The sequence below is a fragment of the Cyprinodon tularosa genome, unplaced genomic scaffold (assembly GCF_016077235.1).
Source record: "Cyprinodon tularosa strain WSP-4 unplaced genomic scaffold, ASM1607723v1 ctg94, whole genome shotgun sequence".
Classification (NCBI taxonomy): Eukaryota; Metazoa; Chordata; class Actinopteri; order Cyprinodontiformes; family Cyprinodontidae; genus Cyprinodon; species Cyprinodon tularosa.
Genome location: NW_024039718.1, coordinates 1,208,089 through 1,231,916, shown reverse-complemented (window position 1 = coordinate 1,231,916; position 23,828 = coordinate 1,208,089). Strand labels below are relative to the sequence as shown.

At 38.6% G+C, this 23,828-nt stretch overlaps 1 protein-coding gene across 1 annotated transcript in view; it reads right to left on the bottom strand.

Moving 5' to 3' along the window:
- The window catches only part of pcsk5a (proprotein convertase subtilisin/kexin type 5a), a 54,803-nt gene that overhangs the window by 13,932 nt on the left and 17,043 nt on the right, over positions 1–23,828 (bottom strand). The window contains exons 17-34 of the mRNA XM_038274917.1: positions 23,693–23,777; positions 23,169–23,272; positions 22,913–23,051; positions 22,614–22,729; positions 22,210–22,312; positions 20,548–20,684; positions 17,603–17,803; positions 17,380–17,448; positions 17,181–17,223; positions 16,869–17,011; positions 9,520–9,720; positions 6,817–6,900; positions 6,528–6,726; positions 4,202–4,416; positions 3,612–3,854; positions 2,277–2,513; positions 1,594–1,765; positions 886–1,103 (exon numbers count right to left, since the gene is read on the bottom strand). Coding sequence (XP_038130845.1) covers positions 886–1,103; positions 1,594–1,765; positions 2,277–2,513; positions 3,612–3,854; positions 4,202–4,416; positions 6,528–6,726; positions 6,817–6,900; positions 9,520–9,720; positions 16,869–17,011; positions 17,181–17,223; positions 17,380–17,448; positions 17,603–17,803; positions 20,548–20,684; positions 22,210–22,312; positions 22,614–22,729; positions 22,913–23,051; positions 23,169–23,272; positions 23,693–23,777 — 2,709 coding nt within the window. The remainder of the gene's footprint in view (positions 1–885; positions 1,104–1,593; positions 1,766–2,276; positions 2,514–3,611; positions 3,855–4,201; positions 4,417–6,527; positions 6,727–6,816; positions 6,901–9,519; positions 9,721–16,868; positions 17,012–17,180; positions 17,224–17,379; positions 17,449–17,602; positions 17,804–20,547; positions 20,685–22,209; positions 22,313–22,613; positions 22,730–22,912; positions 23,052–23,168; positions 23,273–23,692; positions 23,778–23,828) is intronic.

Sequence of the window (23,828 nt, the reverse complement as noted above, 5' to 3'; positions counted from 1 at the left end):
ATGACATGTGTGAAAAAAGCCAATATGAAAGAGGTTGGAGCCGAACTGTCCACAGATTCTCAGGGAATGTATTTAGTGTGATGTAGTCCGCTTTTAAAACACCAGGAGGGATGACCATTTAAGGCAGAGGAAGCTACATGATGTGTGTGTGCAGATAGAACGACCAGCCTAACGCAAGCAGAGAAGCAGGGCTGAAAAACACATGCAGAGAGTGCTTGACCTAATTCTTTTCACCATATCTTTATGCTCCAATGCCAATTTTCGCTTCCTTTGTGCCTTGAGTTTCGCTCTCTCCTTTATCTGAAAACGGCTATAGCTATTTTGACCATGGTTGAAATAAATATGTTTTATGGTTAAAAGGGGGTTAACATCAGTTCTTTCTGAATAACTGTATAGTTTTGAGGTTAGAAGAAGTTAAAACTGGTCTTGTCTCCCCGAAAGAGTGAGAGGCAAATTTATGCCCTCAGTGGCTATAATTGGCTCAAGTCTGACAGCAGCTCTTCCTGTTTCATCTTCCTGTCAGTGTAAGTACAAAGTTCGCTTTTAATGGTAAGAAAATCATTCCATCTCTGTTTTCGCTCCTTTCATTGTGTTATGTTTAGTATTGTGGAGAGTTCTTAATATCATGCCCACTCTAATCTGTGTCCAGGTATGAGTGCATAACAGTCAAACACAGTTAAACTGGTTTAGTTTAAATTTGTTGTCTTCATAGCACGCTTTTCATGAATTGGACTTTACTAAGATTAAGGTCATATTCTAAGATAAGGGAGAAAATATTACATAAATACCTTAGAGTGTCTGTGTATGGGCGGATTTATGCTGTAATTGTTATCTATGTATATGTAGTAAAGTTTTATAAATTGACTTTATAATAGATATTTTTACCTGAGCATGTTCTGCAGCCATCATGGCAGGGCTCACAGGTCCTATGTGCAGGATCATGATGGTAACCCTCAGGGCAGAACGGCAAGCAGCAACCTTCTTTCCGCAGGTAGACAAGGCCCGGAGCGCAGCTCAGGCAGCTGTCCTCCCCGCCCTCAATGCACTCACTGCAACTTGGGTCGCACTTTTCACAAATCCTTGAGACAGGGTTTCCATAGTGACTAGAGGACAGATGGCGAAAGTTATGATAGATTAGATTCAATTAAATGAAATGAAATTAGAGTTTTCCCACGAGAAATTCCTTTTCACAGCCACACATATAGTTAGACTCATCCAGCACATCCAATATATGACATGAAAAACAAATAACAGAGGGGATGCAGCTATAATAAAAGACTCCCAGTCATTGATGAGAGGTGTAGCACTGTCCACATGCTGCTCTGATGCTATGTTCTCTCTGTATCCTGTTTGCTTTTCTCTTGGGTATTTAACTGCACATCAATTTTCCGCCACATTAATTTGTCCCTCTCAGTTACTGCACTGAGCCTCATAAAGGAGCATTTAAATCCCAAACTAAATTAGAATGCATTTTAGAAACCTGTCTGGTGATCTCTTAGCATCCAAGATGGCATTTTGTGTCCGGGGTGATCATTCATTAAGAAAACTCTAATGGGTGAGCAGCATTGCTTGAGAGTAAACAGGTTAGACTACCCATGTTGGCAGCTCTCCACACACTCTTTGGCCTCTCGGAACAGGTGGGCTTTGCAGGTGAGGCACTGGTGGCTCAGCTTTCCAACACAGGACTGACAGGAAACATGGCACGGCTTACATTTTGACTCCTCTTCATAATAGCCCGTTGGGCATTCATCTACACAAGCACCATCTGCAAAAACACACACATGCATAGGTGTTGTTGGGGAAAAAAGGGCTAAATGTTTATTTAACAAGAATTTGTGATTCAATGTTTTCCACTCAAGCAGCATTTATTAACCCTTGCAAGGAAGAACAGATACAAGCTTGCCAATGTTGCTGCCTGTTCTGCTCACACAGGATTTTATTAACTACTTAAGAAGCACAGGGAGAAATTCTCACAAAGTAGACAGTTTTCCACAAACACAAAGATTGTTGAAATAACCTTCAGTCTAAAGGAGTCTCTTACCAAAACAAAAACTGTAAAACAGCTACCTCAGTAAGAAAAGACCCAAATTCAGGCTTGTCTAGCAGGTGCTCTGCTTGAGCTAATACATTTAAAAGTAGGTAGATAAAATTCAGCACTCATAATTAATATTAGAAGGGATGTGATAGGAAATAGATTTTTTCCAGCCACAGTAGACATTGCAAAAGCAAAAGAAGCTTAAAGTTTCGAGAATTAACCCAAACTAAACTGGGCTTACCGAGCAGAAAGTGTCCCTGATTACAGCTCAAACAATGGGTTTTGCCGGGACCTGAACACCTGTGGCAGTACTTGTGGCAAGGATGGCATTCCCTGTCCTCGTCAGCATACTGATGAGGCGAGCACTTGTTGGCCAGAGGGATACACCGGTTGTGGCCATCCAAGTTTTGACCCTCCCTGCAGCTGGTGCATGAACCCATGTGGGGCCCAAAACATGTGAGGCATGAATCATCACATTCTGAGAAGAGAAAAGTCATAGTAAGTGAATCAAAGGATGTATCAGTACATTTATTACTTACCACCATGCTGTGACTGTTTTGGTTCTGTTTAAGTTTTTTTTTTTAGTTTTCATTGGTTTCATTTCCATTTTGTGTTATTCTAGTTATTTTTGTGTTCTTATGTACTGAACCGCTCCTGCTCCAAACACTGCTCAGAACACCTACACATGCCTTCCTTAGAGTAAAACATGGTGGTGGCCGCATCATGATGTGTGGATGCCTTTCTTTATCAGTAACAGGGACAAGGATTAATGCGGATGAGAAGAGTTGGGATGAATACAAGGATATCCTGAAAGAAAGCATATTATAAGCTTCCACTTGATATTTATTGCCTTATTTGTGCAGGGCTATCATATAAGGGGTATGGTAATTCCAAGTGTACTTTTAACAAGACAAAATGTGAAAATGTTTCAAGGGGATAAGTTCTCTTACAACAGACTGTACTGTATACATTTTATTTACTACAAATTTTACTTGACAATTTTCAACCAGTTGTCTAAAAATACAATTTTTATTTTCTGTATCTCAATAATTTTTCAGCACAGCAGTGCTATTCCCTTAAAGTATCTTTCTACTTGCACCTCCTTTAAGTGGCAACTAAAAAAGACATTGCCTACAATTTCCTTCTGTGAGAAACACACCATCCTCAGCGTTTTTGAAAAAAAAAAAAAAGCAAAACAAAACACGAAAAAAAAAAACAGAAAAACAAAGCCAGAGCAGTGTGTCTTCCTCCAGGGAACTGTCGCTGGCATCACTATGCAGTTCCAACGTTTGACAGCTGCCTGTTAACCGTCTGCAAAGGGTTGCTATTTTAGTCTGAGCCATCGTCAAGAAACACACTCAGGCAAAGTAGAGAATATAATTGAGGAAATGCACGAAGGGTGCTCTTCGGGACAGAAAACTTAGTTTAAGAGATAACAAACGACTTTGGCATACTTTCAGTTGCGACTTAATTTGAATTAAATGAGCAGCTTTTTCTTCAAATTCACCATTTCAAGTCATCTGTTCCAAAGTCGTTTAGCTTTAATGCATGTTGTGAATTGGGAGAGGTACTGTACCTTTACACTCTCCTGTAACTGCATCCCTGTATGTGCTTGAGGGGCACGGTGCCATGCAGGCCCCATTGTGCAGGGTGGCTTCAGGGTGGACACAGGCATCACAGTCATTGCTGTTTGGGCCATCACAGAGAGCACAATCAGTGTGACAGTGAAGACACTCCCCTCGCTCAATGTCCTCAAAGAACTTCTCCGGACAGTCTGGCAAACACAGGCCCTCGTGGAGAAAGTGATACTCCTCGCAGCCTGCAAAAACAGGGAAACTCTCCAACTAAATCCAAGAAAAACTTTTTTTCATAACAAGTAGATGTAAGTAAAATGAAACAAAGTGGGTTTCAGTTGGCTAAAAATCATCTTTTACATTTGAGTCATGAACTAAACCATGCTCTTTTTAATCTAGACACTTCAGAAAAGCAATATGTGGAAAAAGATGAGCCTAATATTGATTCGTGCATAAAATTTTAAATGAGAACCTAAAATATATGATTTTATTCCATTAAATGAAAACTCTGGTTTCTAGCCATGAAAAGAAACAGGTTTAAAATAAGTTTTTTTAAAAGTACTTTATGTTTACGCTTATGTTTTTTTTCTACCTGTGCACTGTCCGAGGTGGTTGCAGTCCTTACAGGCCGGGGGGCAGCGATGACACTCCTTATCATGAACGATGTGTGCTGGAGGACATTCCTGCACACACTGGTGATCATGCAGAAGAAGAGGATCGTTGCAGGTCAGACAGTGAGTGGCATTCTTCTCACAGGACGCACAGCCAACTGCACAGCTGAGGCACAGCTGGCCTACAGGATATCCCCTGCAGAGAATGAACAACATATCAGTAGGCGAATAAAAACTGAAAAAAGTAAAATTACGGTACAGGAAACAAGCATTAATGCACAGTGCAAGACAGTGTCTAGGAAAAGTACTCCTACCACATAAACTTTTACGATTCTTTTAATGTTATTACTTGTTTATTTAGATTGAATGCACAAAAAATGAGGAAAGATTGTATGTTTGAGAAGAAGCAGGAGGATGCTTTGGTGTCAAAATAATTTAAAATATGATGCATCTGGTCAATTCTTGGTAAATCTTTTGATGTAGGCACAGTTTTAAGCCTTTTTGGGTTTTGTCTTTACCAGCCTTTTACATCTACTGCTCACGCTTATTTGTAAAATACCTTGAGCTCATTTTGATCAGAGAGGTTGTCAATGATCTATTAAACTGAAGTTGCCCAGGGTTCTGGACTGAACTTTTTTTATCCTAATCATTTCAATGTGGTTTTGGTTGTATGTTTAGGGATATTGTTCAGCTGGGTGGTTAACTCAGACCTAATCTTAAGTTTTTTGCTGCTTTTAATGACTAATTGTTCTGTATTTAGTTCCATCTATCTTCCTTTAAACCATCAGCAGCTTCTCAGGTCCCTTTACTGTAGATGAAAATAATCCAAAAACACAATATTACAATAATTATGAGGAAAGTGTTTTCAGGATGATGTGCTATTGTTTTCCATGTGGGTAAATAGGATAAATGTGTTTTTTTTCTGACGAGAGCACCTTTTTTCACATATTTAATGCAAACAGGGCTTTTTATACCTATATCTCATACATACATATTCCCCGACCGGTAGTATGCACCTATGTAGCTCTTCTGGACCAACTAAGAATCTCCTGGCTGCTTCTCCAATTAATGGTCTGCCTGCCAGTTCAGGTGGCGGGCCATGTCTTTCTTGGTTTAACATTGTGCTGTACTCTTCTATTTTCAGATAATAGATTCAATAATGACTCTGGTGATTTTCAAAGTGTAAGGATATTTCTTCACAACCCAATTCGATTTTAAGCTTCTTTAGTGATTTGTATGATTTTTTTTCCGTGATGCAGTTTGTTTTCTACTGTTCTCTGATACACCTCTTGACAGCTTCATAAATCAGCTGGACTCATACAGAGATTGAAAGAGTGGCTCACCTACACTTAGGTGACTTTTGAAAGCAATTAATTGCATAGCATTTAATTATTGGGTACTAAAAAATTATTTTTGAATACAACTGCCTATGAAACCTCTATATATAACATATATATATATATACAGAGAGATAGAAAGAGAGATTGCAATGTTTATGATGATAAATTACATATAAAAAAATTGACCATGCTTGGATTTAAAATTACATGTCATTTTCCACATCGTATTTTTTTTATGTAGCTAACAGTTATTCAAATAAAATGAAATTTAAATATCTTGTATATTATAGAATATTGCAACTACTGTACAAAGTAAAAAAAACATAAAAAATCATTTTATCCAGAAATTCTTTTCTATTCCAGAAAGTAACTAACTAGCTAACTAAGTATGTTGGTCCATGACGTTTGTAATAAAACCTCAATTAAATGTTTGGCTCCTTATACTCCTACTGTTTTTACAATGTTATATAAGCATAAACAGCTGTAGAAAAAAATTCTTCAGATTTACTCTTAGCTGCACAACAACACATATGAAACAATGACATAAAGTTATCTCTGTTTTTGTTTTATTATTATTTTTAAATCTGACTTGCATTGCATGTGAATAGGTCACAGAAGCTTCTGGGCTAAACAAGTTCCTCAATTAAGAAACTAACTAATGATATATCCAAACAATCTAGTAGAATCCAAATATGACAACTAGAGGAGACAATACTGTACTTCCAGACATGCTGGTGTCAAAGTTTAGGCGCCTAAAATGATAAACTAGAAAAATATTATGATAACATCAAATATTTCCAGAATTTACACGCCTCAACTATTGTTCCTGATTCTCTAGTGGTGTAATTACAATATGTTATTTTCAGCAGGGTTACATTTTCCCAAACTGATAAAAATCAAATGTCAAACCAAGTTAAAAAGAAACCCTGAGCACAGTAATCAAACAGTAACAAGATAGACTCCTAACCCGACACACTCTGTAACACACTGTCCATTCTGCAGGAACAATGGAGCCTTCTGAGAGCTCTGACAGCGGCTGCAGTGACGAGCATCAACACACTGCAAGCAGCCCTGAGGGCAGGCCTCACACACGCCGTTCAGTCGGCTGGCAAAGAAGCCCGCAGGACACTTCGTCACACATGTCTGTTGCATAGTCAGAAATCTCCCTGGAGGAAAGAGCGCTGGATGTAATTTGTTGTAACAGTTGAAATACAAAACTTTAGAGCCATCTGTAAGATAGTGGCTCATTGACAGACCTTTTCCACACGTTGTGCACTGATTTTTTGCCTGTCCAGAGCAGAATTCACAGGATTGGTGACAGTCTTCACACACGCCATTATCTGGAGGGAAAACAAAGCAGGGATTATCATGTTACTCTAGTGATAAAGTGTTTTTGTCAGAAAGACAGCTGAGCTGTGATCCAGGACCGTCATAGTACACATCCCTGGCTTAATGTGGTTTTTAGGATAATGATTGTAAACAGAAAAAAAAAAACAAAGCAGTCACGATTCTGCCATGAGCATCAAAATTACAGATCGCAAATTCTATTTTTATGTTTATCCTATCTCCATTTTATGGATACCAGTTGAATTAGTAGGGAGAAGATCTATTATTATGTATTAAAACATTTTTTTTCTCAAATGGTCATTGAATAAGAGCAAATAGCCTAACCTACGACCTTGGTTGCGTTTTAAAGCTAACATATTAATTTCAATTCAATGACATTCATGATGACACCTTTCATATTTCAGTTTCATTTGTTAATTTAGGCTAACTTTACTGCAGAAATGTAAAGAATATCAATTATTTTATCTTAAGCTTGCTTTTTAAATAAAACATTTATGTTTATTAAGATCACGGGCAGAAATCTTTTGGGCTATATAGCAATACATTTTATCTGTCCTTCATTTTTATGGGATGAAATATATACAACTGAATTAGATAACTAACTTAACATAAGGATCTTGCAACATATTTAATTTATAGAAGTTTTTGTTTTACTCCATGGTTGTCAAAATGTGTCAGACAAGATCAAAAATGCAACTGATATATATATTTGTTTATATATATATATATATATATATATATATATATATATATATATATATATATATATATATATATATATATATATATATATATATATATATATATATATCAGGTCAGAGCTTTTTCCACCAGCTTAGAATTATTCATTTGAATAGTAGCTTTGATTTGGGTTTAGGATCTTTGCCCTGCTGGATCAAAAAATGTTATGTGTTGGACTTTATCATATCAGGGCAGTTGATATTATTTCAGTTCGAGTTTTCTTTATTTTCTTATTAGCAGCTTCCTCTATTGTTTTGGATAGCCTGGCACTCTCTTTTCTGTGATTTTTTTTTAACTTCAGCTTTATTATTGTTTCGGGGTTTCCCAGTCTCCTGTTGGGTTTGAGTCTCATATCTAGTTTTGCTCTGTTTATTTACTTATTATTAGCTTCTGGGCTGTGTCTCTGATTGCACTTTTAGTTGCTTTCATCATTCTCATCTATTTCTTCTCCATACTTTTCATACTTTAGAGGGGGGGTGGACTTGGCCTTTGTATCCTCCACACAAGAACTCCCTCTATCTACCACATCACCCAGGTCCTCCGACAGCTCCACTGGCTCCCTGTGCAGTTCCGCATTATATAAAATTCTCATGGTGACATTCAAGGCCCTTCAGCACCTTGCCCCCCATATCTGTCAGGCCTCCTGCATGTTCCCGCCCCCTCCCGTGCTCTTAGATCCTCATGTGCTTTACACCTGTCTGTTCCTTCTGCCTGTCTCACCACCACGGGGAGCAGAGCATGCAATCTCTGTGCCCCCATCACTGGAACTCTCTACCACCCTTACTTAGAAACACGGACTCACTTTTCAATTTCAAATCACAACTCAAAACTCATCTTTGTAAGATTGCCTATCTGTAATATTCATTTCTCTTTCCAGCTGTTGTAATTTTGGAATGTTTTTATTCTGTGTTTTAACTTTGTTTCTGCCATTGTGTTTTTCTCTTTTGTACAGTGACCTTGAGTGTCTAGATAGGCCACTTTTAAATAACATGTATTATTAAATGTTATGTCCACTTTGTGCATCCTCTCCCACTACAGTGCTCTTACGTTTAAAACTTTGACTCCTCCTTGGCCACCTTTGTCATCATTTTAGACTAGATGGTTAAACATTTTACATAGAGTAATTGGTCTTTCCAGTTGGCCAGTGATTCCATACACATATTAAAATGGATTTTGAAATGCATACATTTTTAGTGTTCTCAAGAATAACCATGAAACATCAACTAAGGTTATATCTATCTTTCTGGCCAAACGTGGGGTCAAATACTCAGCCCAAATGATAACAGAAGCTTGATAGTGGAGACAAAAACAGGGCAACTCACTGAAATTTAAACATTTTGTGGTGGGAAATATGAATTTGATTTATACATACATTTTAATAGAGTAAGGATTAGTTAAAATCAACACTAAAATAAAATATATAGACCCAATCCTTGCAAATGAAGTTAATTCTACCCTGAAAAAGGCAACCAGAAGGCTTTGTTACAGTCTCCTTTTAAAGGCTTTAATTAAAATAGACATTTACTTCCATAGTGACTACTAGCAAACTTTTACCAGAATAGTATTTTAACCTTTAGGTCACATGCCAAATTCTGTTAGATTCATTTTTAGCCCAACATTAATTTAAGTGTTGTTTCAAGCCTGTCAATGGAAAGAACAAAATGTGCTGCATTTACAGTTAATTATTCTAAAGTCTATCTGTTTGACATTCGTTCTGCTCTGAGTCCGTAAGATGGTGCAGGGTTCAGGGACGGTGGAACACAGACCAATTACCCTCCGCTATTTCATTTCTGCCCCTCTGAAAGTGGCTAAATCCCTTCTTCATTAAGAGCAGACAGTTGGATTAGTGGAATATAAGTTATTAGTCTCACCGTTGAGAAAGGTCTTACTAGGACAGACCTCAAAGTCTGGCACACACTCCCTGTTTTGAAGCATCCTTCCCTCTTGACACGACAGACAGTCGGTGTTCTCTGGGCCGCTGCACGTTGAACAGTCCGGGTGACACTCCTCACACTCGTTAAAGTCTTCATTGCCGAAGAAACCATCGGGACACACTGGGACACACTTCCCTTCTGGAAAAGAAAATGGGAGAAGGTTCCATTTGTGAGACACATAAATGTGACTTATTCCCTGTACAAGTTTACTTTATGTTCAACCCCAGATTTTTCACATTTAATTGACTCTGCAATACAAAGTATTGAACTATACAACAATACAGCATACAAGTATTGAACTTTTAGAAAATTCTCATGTTACTAGCAGTACTAGCAGCGTTCATTGATGCTCCTTTTTTTCATGACGATAGCGAATACTGACAAACTAAACATGGATCATTGATGACTAAAACATGACTAGTCATAGGTTTGAGTTTTCGTCAACAAGATGAGACTAATAAAATAGGCGGGTGGTCAGTCAGATATTTAAAATGCATTACTGTGCTGTAATCTGTTATAAAAGCTAAACAGTATTAGCCGTGCTACTGCGTCCTGTTAGGTCATGCCGCCCACCTTGCGTACAGTGGTGCACATTCAGCATGCCCATAATCAGCATGGATTATGGCAGCAGCGGCAGGGGTGAATGTAACCCAGAATGGTCCGGTATTGCACACTGAACTTTGACAAACTCTGCTCTATTGAGTGCAGAAATGCTTCTTTGCACCCGAGTATCTCAGAGTCTGCGCTTTATGCTCCACACTGATTGTTCGCTCTCAGCTGTATGGCTTTCCCTACTCTTGCTACTTAATAAACTATATAGCTGATCATCCTCTGCCAAGCGTGAAAATAAGCCCTTTGTCCAACTATCAATATTTTATTTCTTCCAGCTCACAAGAGGTGATGCTACACTTTCTTTAATTTCTACCAAAAGGATCCCTAAATTATATCCAAAGAAATATTGCATTTTGATTGTTTTTGGATAAAGACTCAAACGGAAAGGTACATAGATCTTTGAATATTTCTCTCTCATAGTTCTTGTTTCTATCTATTTAAATATGATGTAAATGTTTCCTTGTATTGTCATTTGTATTGACATTTTCTATGTTTCTTTGAATATGTCAATATTTTACGTAGCATATTCATTTAATTTAGGTCTGGATTGCCATTAGCCTCGTGAGACCATCCTGATCTCGGGAGCTTTCAAGGTTTCACTCGCAGATCAGTCTGGAGACTCTCCGTTAAAGAAAATTTGGAGCTGTTATCGAGCAAGTTTTATCGGAATTACAGAGTATTTCTTCACTGAAAGAGGAGCAAAACACTGCTCAGGAGGCTTTTCTCAGAGGAAAAGATGTTTTTGCTCTTCTCCCGACTGGTTTCGGCAAGAGTAGCCTGGCTTGTGGTTGTGTTTTCGTTGTCACTCTGTTAGTACGTCATACGCTTCATTGATCTGATTGGTTTATTTGGCCCGTCTATCACCAACATAGGCCAATCAGCTAACCACTATTTTCGGCCCTTCCCAAAATTACTTCAACAGAAGGTTTCCAGATGGATATGCGGAGCAAATCCATCTGGCGGAGTCAGGTTAGATTGCCATGGCATTACAAGGCAATTTTGTCAATCTACTTTGACCCCTGAGCAGTGGTAAACAAAGAGACAATTCTCAGAAATAAAGTCAAAATTGTCAAAGTACAAAGAACAATGTTTTTGTTCTTCTGTTCTTAGTTTCTTGGGGGTAATGAATATTTTACTGATCTTTGTGTAAAGTATAATTCATGTTAGATCAGGAAGTGTTGGAATGGAGGACCTTGTATGTCTAAAACCATTCTTTTTTGTACATTTTGTTTGCTTGTCTGTCTGCTATATTAACCAATATGATGTGTCGAACTAGATCTGCTATTTCCACGGCTTTTGTGAGACACTTTTTTAAATAGTACGGCATTAATTCATAAAAAAAGTTAATTTGAATTCTATAAATCAAAGTTGTCTGCCAAACAGCAATGATGAACTGCACAGCAGCATTCTATACCCAGCAATTGTAGTATCTGGGCAAAAGGTATTAGTCTGTTAAAGTTGTTATTTGAAATTGTAAAGGTTAACTGTTTTAAGTACAACATAAAACTGACTAAAACGAAAAGCTTTAGTTGACTAAAACCGACTAAAGCCATCAAGTCTAATAATAATTTTAGTCCTCTAGACTAAGACTAAATAAAAAGTTAGTTATTAAGTTAATTTTTATTAACCATTTTTAACACTGAGTAAACTGAGAGAAAAATGATGGATGGTTTTCAAAGCACCAATTAACAAAGGGACCCTAATACTCTTGATCAAAATCCAATGATACTGACTGCCTTTTGAAGTGATCTGATAAGTTTGTGAGAGAAAATTAAAAAGCATCATGAGGACCAAAGAACACAGACAGGACAAATGCTTGTATTTCCTGCAGAAGATGTGGAGAGCCCACCTGCCCCCGCCCATCCTCACTTGGTGCTTCTACAGAAGCACCATGGAAAGCATTCTGAGCAGCTTTCTCACTGTGTGGTGTGGAGGCTGCAACGTCACAGACTGGAAGAACGTGAGAAGAGTGGCGAGAAAAGCAGAGAAGATCATCGAGTTTCCTGTTCTATCCATTAAAGACATTTCATCCCAGCGCTGTGTCTCCACAGCCGGTAACATCAACAACGACCCCTCACACCACCAACACCACCACATTGGACTGATCTCCCTGCTGCCCTCTGGGAAGAAGCTTTGCAACATTCAATGCAGAACAAGCAGGCTCTGCAACAGCTTTTTCCCCTCTGCCATCAGACAGTTGAACTGTTGAATCTTTAATCAAGTCCCAAATCAAGACTCTGCATCACACTGATAACTTCATTTTTGCACTACTGGCAAATTTTTAAATTCATTTAAATAGAACTCAACTCTGTGTTCTGCATTTTGCATCATATTTATTTATTTTGTACTGCTTTGAAACCATATCAATGCCCTTTGCACCATATCTTCAAAATGCTTGTTTTTTTTCTTTTCATCTTCAATGTTTATACTTTGATTGCTGCTACACTTTATAAATGGAAATGTTAATTTTGTTGCAAAGCTGCTCATTCACTGTTGAAAAGATGGATGCATTGAAATTTCATTTTGTTTACACAATAATAAAGTTTGTCTAAGTTTAAGATGAAGATGAGGAGAAGTTTAAAACAATAGCCCTAAACTTAAACATTTCAAAGAACCCTGCCTTCCAAAAGTACACAGTGGGTGTAACAACTGCCAGTCAACCCAAGCAAGGCCGCCCACCTTTACAGATAAGTTGCTAGTGGTAACCTCAGGTGTCAACAAGACAGATAATTGTCATTCCTTTAACAATTGGGCCATGGAGGGTTGGCTATAACACCTGACAATAAGACAGCTCGGCTGATCAGGTTGATTGAAATATGGATGAAAGATATTGAGTCTTTACTCAGAGGGCTCTGATTCTCCACTTAAGATTTTTTTTTGTTATACATTTTGTAAGCTATATATTATTTGCTTCCTTACATAAAAGTCAACTAAAATTCATTAAGTTTTCAAATCTAATCTGACAAAATGTGGAGAAGGTTGTAGGGTTGGGTAATGTCGGAAAGAATATAATGAAACAACTCCATGTGGAAAAACTTTTTTGACTCAAATGCAATAAAAAACAACTGTGTCTTTTGGGATGTAAAAAAACATTTGAAAATTAATAACTATTCTTATGACCCAAAATGATTTGGTTGCAAAATTATTGTTAAACATGAGCAGCTATTCTATTAATATCTCTGACAATCGGAAATGAACTGACATGGCAATGTAATACCATTTTTTGTCATCATTGTGCAGAGCTACAGTATATTGTTAGAATAGTGACATTTGTTTTCCTTATTGTGTTAATTTCATGCTGAATATACTTATATGTGTCTTAGGAGCACTGAGAGATCTCACTGTCTAAAGTGCAACCACTTATTTACCTAAGCAAACATTTAGAGAAGTGGTTAATGTGCTCAACTACTAACAAATAAGAGTCCTCCACATTGGAATTCAAGCATCTACTTTAGAAAAGAGATTAACTTTTGTGCTTTCATATATATTGATATCCTAATAGAATTTCTGGTGAATGAGTATTTTTTCACAAACAGCACTTTCTAAGCCACCCAGTACAAAATATAGACTGAAGCCTTTATGAAATTCTTTCAGTAGCTCAGAGGGCTTCTGAAATGTTAATTATATCTCCAAACTCTTTTATTCCTGTTCTAGAAGTAGTCCACACTGTCCTCATCACATAACAAAAATACCACAGAGGACAAAGCTATCCTCCACAATGTTAAATGCATCCTGCAAAACAGCACATTTAGTCATCTTCCATTTTACTGCTTTTTGATGGGTTTTTTTAGAACACTTGGGAAAAACAAACAAACCAAAAAAAGAAAAGATACAAAAACAACTAAGTAACAGTTTAAATAGAAAAGTGGACAAGATTCAAATTCAGTTTTGTTGTTGTTGTTTTCTTCCAACTATGATCAGCCTAAATGTGCCTAAATGTGGTGCTGGTTCCTATCTTCAGAAGTCTAAAGGCGATAAGCAGGGTACAACCTGGACAGTCGCCCATACTTACATTGTTTTCTTGGTTTTTGTGGACATTTCATTGACTTACATTTATTTTATATGGCCTAAGCCTGACCGTTACCAACATACACTCACCGGCCACTTTATTAGGTACACCCGTCCAACTGCTCGTTAAACTTAATTTCTAAGTAGCCAATCACATGGCGGCAACTCAGTGCATTTAGGCATGTAGACATGGTCAAGACAATCTCCTGCAGTTCAAACCGAGCATCAGTATGGGGAAGAAAGGTGATTTGAGTGACTTTGAACGTGGCATCATTGTTGGTGCCAGAAGGGCTGGTCTGAGTATTTCAGAAACTGCTGATCTACTGGGATTTTCACGCACAACCATCTCTAGGGTTTACAGAGAATGGTCCGAAAAAGAAAAAACATCCAGTGAGCGGCAGTTCTCTGGGCGGAAATGCCTTTTTGATGCCAGAGGTCAGAGGAGAATGGCCAGACTGGTTCAAGCTGATAGAAGGGCAACAGTGACTCAAATAACCACCCGTTACAACCAAGGTGGGCAGAAGAGCATCTCTGAACGCACAGTACGTCGAACTTTGAGGCAGATGGGCCACAGCAGCAGAAGACCACACCGGGTGCCACTCCTTTCATCTAAGAACAGGAAACTGAGGCTACAATTTGCACAAGCTCATCGAAATTGGACAATAGAAGATTGGAAAAACGTTGTCTGGTCTGATGAGTCTCGATTTCTGCTGCGACATTCGGATAGTAGGGTCAGAATTTGGCGTCTACAACATGAAAGCATGGATCCATCCTGCCTTGTATCAACGGTTCAGGCTGGTGGTGGTGGTGTCATGGTGTGGGGAATATTTTCTTGGCACTCTTTGGGCCCCTTGGTACCAATTGTGCATCGTTGCAATGCCGCAGCCTACCTGAGTATTGTTGCTGACCATGTCCATCCCTTTATGACCACAATGTACCCAACTTCTGATGGCTACTTTCAGCAGGATAATGCGCCATGTGATAAAGCTGGAATCATCTCAGACTGGTTTCTTGAACATGGCAATGAGTTCACTGTACTCAAATGGCCTCCACAGTCACCAGATCTCAATTCAATAGAGCATCTTTGGGATGTGGTGGAACGGGAGATTCGCATCATGGATGTGCAGCCGACAAATCTGCGGCAACTGTGTGATGCCATCATGTCAATATGGACAAAACTCCCTGAGGAATGCTTCCAGCACCTTGTTGAATCTATGCCACGAAGAATTGAGGCAGTTCTGAAGGCAAAAGGGGGTCCAACCCGTTACTAGCATGGGGTACCTAATAAAGTGGCCGGTGAGTGTATACCTAGCCCTAACCTAAACTGAATTCACACCTTAGTCGTAAACCTAATTCCAACTCAAAGAAGATAACTTTACTATATGGGGACCAGAATGTCCCCATGTGTACATGTGAGTCCCCAAAGAATTTGATTTTTACAAAAGTTATGAATTGCTATATAATAGGGGTGGAACGGTTCACAAAATCCACGGTTCGGTTCGATTCACAGTTTCTGGTCACGGTTTTCGGTTCGGTTCGATACATGTAGATTGTTACACCGAAATCCCATAAAAATTTATGGAATGAAAAATCCCCCAAAAAATAATGGATTGTAATTATTTTAAATGATCTGCGGAAACCCTGGATCATTTCCGTATGTTTTGCTGCTTTGAATTTAATCATCCCGCACATGCTCTCTACCATCTCCAAGGGACTCAGAGGGGAGCGGACGGAGGGAGCCACAGTGGAGGCTGTAGGCTTTGCTTTGAGCAGCCGTTCTGGAGCGCAGCGGGGCGGAGCGAGGGTTGCTGACGGAGTATGAAGGATTTCGGGGTTAGCATGACATGTTGGTCATGTTGCTCTTAGCGTAAACAGAACGTGTTGCACAATGCTCGCACACTGTTGCACTTTTATCCACAACTTTCTTTCCGCCGTCATTGTAGGTCACTCTAAATGCAAAGCGGTCCCATACAGCAGACCTATAAAGTGCTGCTGGCGCGTCTTCCAACTCCTGTTCTTTCCCACTCGCCATTCCGACACAATTCTCCACAACAACTGATTTTTTTCCCTGCTACACCCGGCTACGCTGCTTCGCTTCTTCTTCTTGTTTACTACTGGTAGTTGGCTTTAGTCGCAGTACCGCCACCTTCTGCTCTGGAGTGTAATCGCTTCGCCTATGAGAAAAAGGAGCAGCGCATGAACCGAACGAAACACACGCGAACCGAACCGAGACAGTCGAACCGAACGGTTCTGACGGTTTTCATAAATCGTCCCATCCCTACTATATAAACGTTGAGCAATACTCAACTTAAAAGTACAGTGAATTTTAATTAAAAAAAAAACTAAATTTCTCTCAGTAAGACTGTCAGGTTTGGTCATTTTTTATATATGAATATATATTCCATAACTCAGTTTTCTTTCACCCCAGTTAATAAAGTCTTAAATATTGTTTGAATAAAACAAATATTTTATAATTATTACAAAGCAGTGATAAATTCACAGACTTTTAATTCTTTAACCTCACCTCAGATTTCTTTTGTCATTGTCTTTTATTTCTATATTCCACAATTAATAATGGTGGTTATTCAGTTTCACACCTCATGATTTTTATCGTTTAGAAAGAAAAAAACATTTGCTATTGTTTTATTTACCAGGATGAGTTTTACCTGATAAGAAAAGGTCAGTCTCACACCAGTAGCACTCGTGCTCATCGCAGCTCATGCAGTTGTTCTCACATGGAGCGCAGGTCATGTCCTCCTCCACGCTGTATGTCTTTGCTGGGCAGCTTCTGTAGCAGCCATCCTGAAAGCTGATGATAAAAGTAGCAGTCAATACATGCGGCCATGAGTACATAGAAATCCACTTTGCTCTCACGGCAGAAAGGAAGCCTGTTTGGTCAGGTATAGCAGTGAAAGGAAAGACAGAATAAGGAACAGAGGTGAGATCACACTTGGCGACAGCCAGGCACACAGCCTTACTTGTAAAAGCCCTCAATGCAGGACAGACAGTGCTTGGGGTTATCTGTTGAAAGCACATAAAAGCTCAGCTCTCTTTATATAGAACTATGTGAAATAAAACTCTCTAAACTTGCTTCTCCATACACTAACACCAGAGCTTCTATTGTAGGCACCCTTCAATTCTAGAAAACATTATTATTGGTTCTGCGCTGTGACTTACATAGGACACACTTCTTGCAGCCTTCCTCACAGGTCATGCAGTCATTGTAATCTGGATCCTCCACCTCCCCTGAGAGCACAGATAGCAGGAGAAGTGATAGGAAGGGGGAAAACAATTAGAGCAGAATGTTTTAGAAAAAGCTGAGGGTGGACACTAGATGATCCAGGGTCACACATGAGACGACCAGAAATCTGCCTCATAAATAATGCTGTGACCTTTTTACCTTCTCCACATTCCAGCTTCACACACTGTCCGTCAGACACATAGTAGGTGGAGTTACACTGCAGGCAGTGGTTTGGGCTGGAGCAGAGCTGGCAGTTTTCTGAACATCGCTCACAGGTTCTCTTGCTTGTGTGGTAAAACGCCTCAGGGCAGGCGTCCATACAAAGGCCTTGATAGAGGTAACGTTCATGTCCAAACTTATCTGATAAAAAACCCCACAAAAAATGGAAAAATTATGAGATGGATCTGAAAACTTTAGGTGTTTGTTAGGGTACATCTCAACATTATTCATTTTGAATGATAATGAATAAATTACCAAAGAATTACTTAGAAAAGGGGAAGAAGTAAAAAATATTCAAGCAAAATAGTTCTACATGCTTTCTTTAGCTTTCTAGCAGAATACTAGTTGCAAAAAAAAACAAAACCCCTGGTACCTCCACTGAAGTGCCTAACATTGCAATACTTGAACATACAGCTGGAACATAAAAAAATCCCTGCAGGGTCTTAAAGATGTTTACTTAGGTGCATTAAGAGCAAACAAAATTTTTGTGAAGACATCATGATAGTTTATTATCAGGGCAGCAGCAGCTTGTATACAGTAGGTAATCAGACAACATAAAGGGTAACTGGCCCAATGCCAGGGTAATGTCTATTTTTTTCTTCACCAGGCTGGCAGTATTCTTAGTAATTTAGTATAATTCTTCTGGTGCTGTACCTTGCATCCTACAACTGCTAAAGCTGCAGCCAAACGGAGCTCACCAAGAGAAATAAACAGCCAAGCGATGCTCTCTGTGCCAAAAGCTAACAATGCCATGATCTCTGCCTGCACACAGAGATTGGTATGCTCTGGCTCCTGGCTGTGAAGAAACACGTATTGCACATAGGCTGGTTGACCAAAAGTAAAATGGATTTTGAAGTCTACAATTTAGAAAATAAAATAAGCTGAGAATAAAGGTCTGGTTGTAAGAATATAGTTTTCATTTCTCTGTATTTCCAATCTTAAAGATATGTGGATAAAACACTATAAGGATTTATTGTCTTCTTTTGAGTGCAGACAACAGGTATGAAACAGAGCTTATAAAAAAATAAGCAAAATGCATTTGCTAAAAACCAAATGAAACTACAATTAAAAGAGAATCAATAAGTTGAAAGAAATTACAGGTATTCATATTTTATGTTGATGAATGTCATCAGGTTGTCTCACTTCAAAATCTACAACAAAAGAAACAGGATTAAGAGACAAAACAGTAAGCATATTACTATTATTTTTGAATTTGACTCTTCCATTAAATAAAGAGTTAAAACAATTTGCCCCAAAAGAGAACTAAAAAGTATCCGACAGGAGAGTTTTGCTCCACCGACCTTATTATTCACTTCAAAACCTCTCCAAACGTCCTTGATGCGAGTATATTTATTTGGCTGGCGGTAGCCCTGCTCCATGTTGAGACGATGACTTCATAATGACATCTACAGCCTGGAACTAATGTCTGTTTTTGGAAACCTTCTGCATCCACTTCAAATGTTCTGGGGATTTATTTCACTGGAACGAGCAAGATGATCCAAAAGTGGGATCTGCTTGTCCTGCCAGCAAAGTTGGAAGTCAACAGTGCTGTCCAGAATATTTTCAATTTGTTTTATTCCTCTCCAGTCTTTGGTGCTTCTTTACAGAGAAAATTATGGCATGGAGGAAGATTTGACTTTGACGTTTTTTTTTTTTGTTCTTTAAAAGCTTAATTTGCTAATATTTCATCACATGATTGATTGCTGGGCTGTAGAAAGCATCAGTAAGAGTTCCAGTTAGAAGTTTTAATGGAGACTGCTACCTATATTTAGAAATTGAGTGCAAGTATAACCCGTTTAGGTCCACCATTCAGATTTGAAAATTAGAATACATTTTTGAAGATCTTAAGTAATTATTTGTTGAAAGAAAAATGGGTCATAACATGTGAGAAACCTCTTAAATAACATGAAAACCCTATTTTTGTGCAGATTTCCATTAGTATTTTACAGAGATGGGAAGTAACGAAGTACAAATACTTCGTTACTGTACTCAAGTAGATTTTTCTGATATTTTTACTTTACTACTTATTTTTATGGCGACTTTTTACTTCTACTCCTTACATTTTTACACAAATATCTGTACTTTCTACTCCTTACATTTTAAAAAATTGGCTCGTTACTTTAGTTTTGAATCATTTCAATGGAGTTACCGTTATTATTTTTCACGTCATCAATACCAAATTCAATCTAATTGGATGGGAATCTACGTTGCATTTGACGCACCACTACAAGATGAATCGACAGATTCGGCGGTATTCATTCGCGGCAAATCATTGCAGCTTGGTGGCGGTGGTGTTAGCATAGTAGTATGGACGACGAGATGATTGAAAATGAACACAACGGAGATCTAGTCCTATTGGCAGACATCCATTTAAAATGTAGGCAACGGCATGAAAAAAGTGATTTCTACTTTTACTTTTATACTTTAAGTAAATTTACAAGCCTGTACTTTGTTACTTTTACTTGAGTAAAGAAGTTTAATCAGTACTTCCACTTTTACCAGAGTATTTTTAACACAAGTATCTGTACTTTTACTCAAGTACGGAAAGTGAGTACTTTTGCCATCTCTGGTATTTTAGTACTGATGATCAGAAATGATTCAATTTACCACTTTTTTGTTTTTTTCTGGTTGTACTTCACCAACACCAGATGCACAGACTTCTTTACCAGTCTTACAGTTTTCATAAGAAGCGTAGGATAAATCGGGAAAAACTACGTATTAATTAGCAGCGACCCTTTCCCCTGAGGAAAGAACTAAACCTGTGCCAGCAAAAATTTAAACAAACACTACACAGGGGGCAGGGGATTTTTTCCCCCTTTATTTGTCATCCATCTGTTCTGTACACACGCTGACACAAGGAATGATCTTCTTGTGTCGTCTCCTACCTGTGTCACAGCTGGTACAATTGGCAGGCCCTGCATCCATACATGTGGCACAGGTGTGGTCACAGAGGTGGCACTGTCCACCCGATCGGTATTTGCCCTTAGCACATTCAACCACACAGCGCCCCTCATCTAAAGCTCTGCAGTCAGCGAAGAGAAACAGAACAAAACATCAAAGCCAAAAACAAACCAACACTTATAAATTATGTCTTTGTTAATGAGATGAGCTCATCTACATCCCAGCATGCACCATATGGCAGATTTAAACAGATGTAACTGAGACAGCCAGGAATGAGGAGGGATAAAGAAGCATAAGCAAAGCAGTTAAAATGAAAGGTAACATGAGCTTATTATTTGAAATGGAAGAAACCTGCTGGTATCCAATAATGTTGATTAGATCTGTTTTCCCTTCAGAGTGCTCTAGCAACAACATGATTGCCACAAGACAACAATTTCATTAAAATTAGCTGTAATTTCAGTCTACACTGGTTAAATCTGAATTATTTCATGTTGTTATGTCTTTATAAAGCAAATATTGGCCATCAAGTCATGCCAATTATCATACCAATTAAGTCATCACAGCATTTATAACCTTGCCATTACCACATTATTTATATCTATTTAATTATCTGCTGATGTTTGATCTGATATACTGGATTTTAATTATCCTGTTTTTTTTTTTATTACCAGAGGAAGATAAGTGAAACAAATTAAAGAAAAACTGACTGTATGGTATACTTTTATAACTGTGACCTCTTTATCAGTCTTACAAGGTTTTTGTTACTTTTTTTTGTAAAAACTCTTTTTAAATACTTAAGCTGATCTTTGTAATTCTTTTGACTTTACTGATCAATTTTTACTTCATTGGAATTAATTGAAGTTTTCCTGTTAATATGTTCAAAATGATTGTTTATGGCATTAGATGTGTTACTGAAAATATTTGCTTTCTTGATTAGCTTTCCCATCAGAAGAAATTTGAAAAATAAAACATACATTTGTGAGATTATCTGTTTATTCATTTCCTATCCCAGTTTACCCCAACATGGGGCAGGGGAAGACAGGTTCCTATCACCTGTGTTCATTGGGAAGGGGAAGGAGTTACTTGTCGGACAAACAGATTGCCTGTCACTTGAAAACAGTGCAAACAGCTATGCAGCACACTCGCATATCTAAGTGCAATACAGTAACCAGTTAACTTCATAGTTTTTAGTTTGGACTGCAGCAGGAAACCAGAGTTCCTACAAAGAATCCACGCTTGAATGAGGGGAGCTTGCAAATACCCAACAGAAAGAGCCCAGGCTGGGACTTCAAACCGGCACCTTCTGGCTGCCCAATGACAGATAATGTTACTTGAATAAAATATGCATTGTTAATGTTTTTTTGAACCCGGGATGCCAGGGGCAGCTGGTGTATGTGTGCAATAGTTATAATTTTCAGTGTTTTTCATTAGATCATCTGGAAAAGGCATCAATATTTAGATAATCATAGTGCATGTTATTTTACCCTCTACGATGCCTGATTTAAAAAGCAATGAAGAATTATCCTTAAATATTTGAATACCATCAGACCATGACACTTGTGGTCTAAAAGAAATGTATTCTCAAGAATATGAATTCATTTTTCCCTTTGAGTATGAATCTATAAAAATCCAGTGTGGTAACTCACAGTGAAGAGACACAGCTGATGCAGTCCTCTTTTTGCGGCCCTGTGCATTTCAGACACGTTGCATCACATGCGCGACACACCCCATCACTGTCCTGATACTCTCCTGACAGACAGCAACAGAAGCATGCTGACTCAGAGATGAATAAATGTCTGAGGCATACATGAAGGCTTAATGTCAAATTCACAACAAAGTGAGGCACATGAAACAAATGGCTCCACATATAAACAATTATTTAAGACTCTGACACCAACTTTATACTATTTGTGGTGTTAGTGAACGTGTTAAAATAATTACATTATTTTTCAATAAAAATATTAAGAAATACCAACAAAAAAGGGGGTTTTATTCTGTTTTTCCAGGAGCAATGGGCCAACATGAATTAGAGAAAGGGTGGGAGACTGACCATCTGTGCACTCAGTGTTGACTACACACACTCCTTCCTGGAGGCGATGACCGCTTGAACAGCTGCTGCAGTTCTGCCATCCAGGCCCCATACAGGTGAGACAGCTGGAGTCACACCTGAGGAGAGCAGAGAGAAATTCAACACAATGCAGGAGAAAAAAAAGCTTTCCCACACTTAATACAGGCACACAACAACAACAATCTCTGAGTGCCAAAGCAAGCAGGCCAACCACCAGATTAAGGCCTGCCATCAGCCAATAAACAAACCACCCACACCTGAACACACACCAGTAAGCTCACCTCCTACATATCCTGTAGCCGTCCACTATCTCTGGGCTTGGCTGTATGGCATAGAAGCCAGCACTGCAAGAGGAAACACATCTCCACTCTTCCATCAAGAAACCCTTTGCACAACGGTTGCACGCCTCAACACCTGCCCCTGATTTTACAACAAAAAAAACCAAAAAACTTTTATATTGGCTAAGATGCAAATCATTTTAAGAATGATGAATTTAAAGCTGATTATTATGCTCATAAGTCTTGACAACTCTCTTACCTGCACAGGTAGCGCAGGCCTTGTGACAGGGCATGCATTCATCTTCCTTCATGTCATAGTAGAAGCCATCATCACAGTTCCGTTGGCACCGGTTCCCCTGCAGACTGAAGAGGGTGGAGAGAGCATGTGGCACCGTGACACACTCAGTCAGTCATGTGACGCCACAAAAGATGATTCACTGCCTTCATGTTCACAGGCTCACTTCTCCAACCCACGGCTCACCACCACAAGCTCTCACCAAACTGAGTCAGTGAACTCTGCATTCTGACAACTTCTAACTACAGATTATGGTAAATTTTTCAGGCAATTGCATTCTTTCTATTATTAATTATTCAAAATTATGATTAATTTACTCCCAGTTCTGAGTGAATCAGGATGGTGGCAATTATAAAGTACTGCAGATTTCTTTTCTAATTACTTAGATTCTGCCTGGAGCGTTTACACAGGGAACATCAGTATTCTCATCGGCTTGAGCTGTGTTTACCAAGCACCTAATTCAAGCATCATCAGAGAATTTGCTTCACCTTGTGCCTGGTTTGCATTCTGTGCAGATGCTGTATGAGGTGCACTTCAAGCAGCTTTCGCTGCATTTCTTGCACAGATATGTATCTGTGGGGAAAACAGAAATAATAGACATCAGAACCAGAAATCAATCCTACT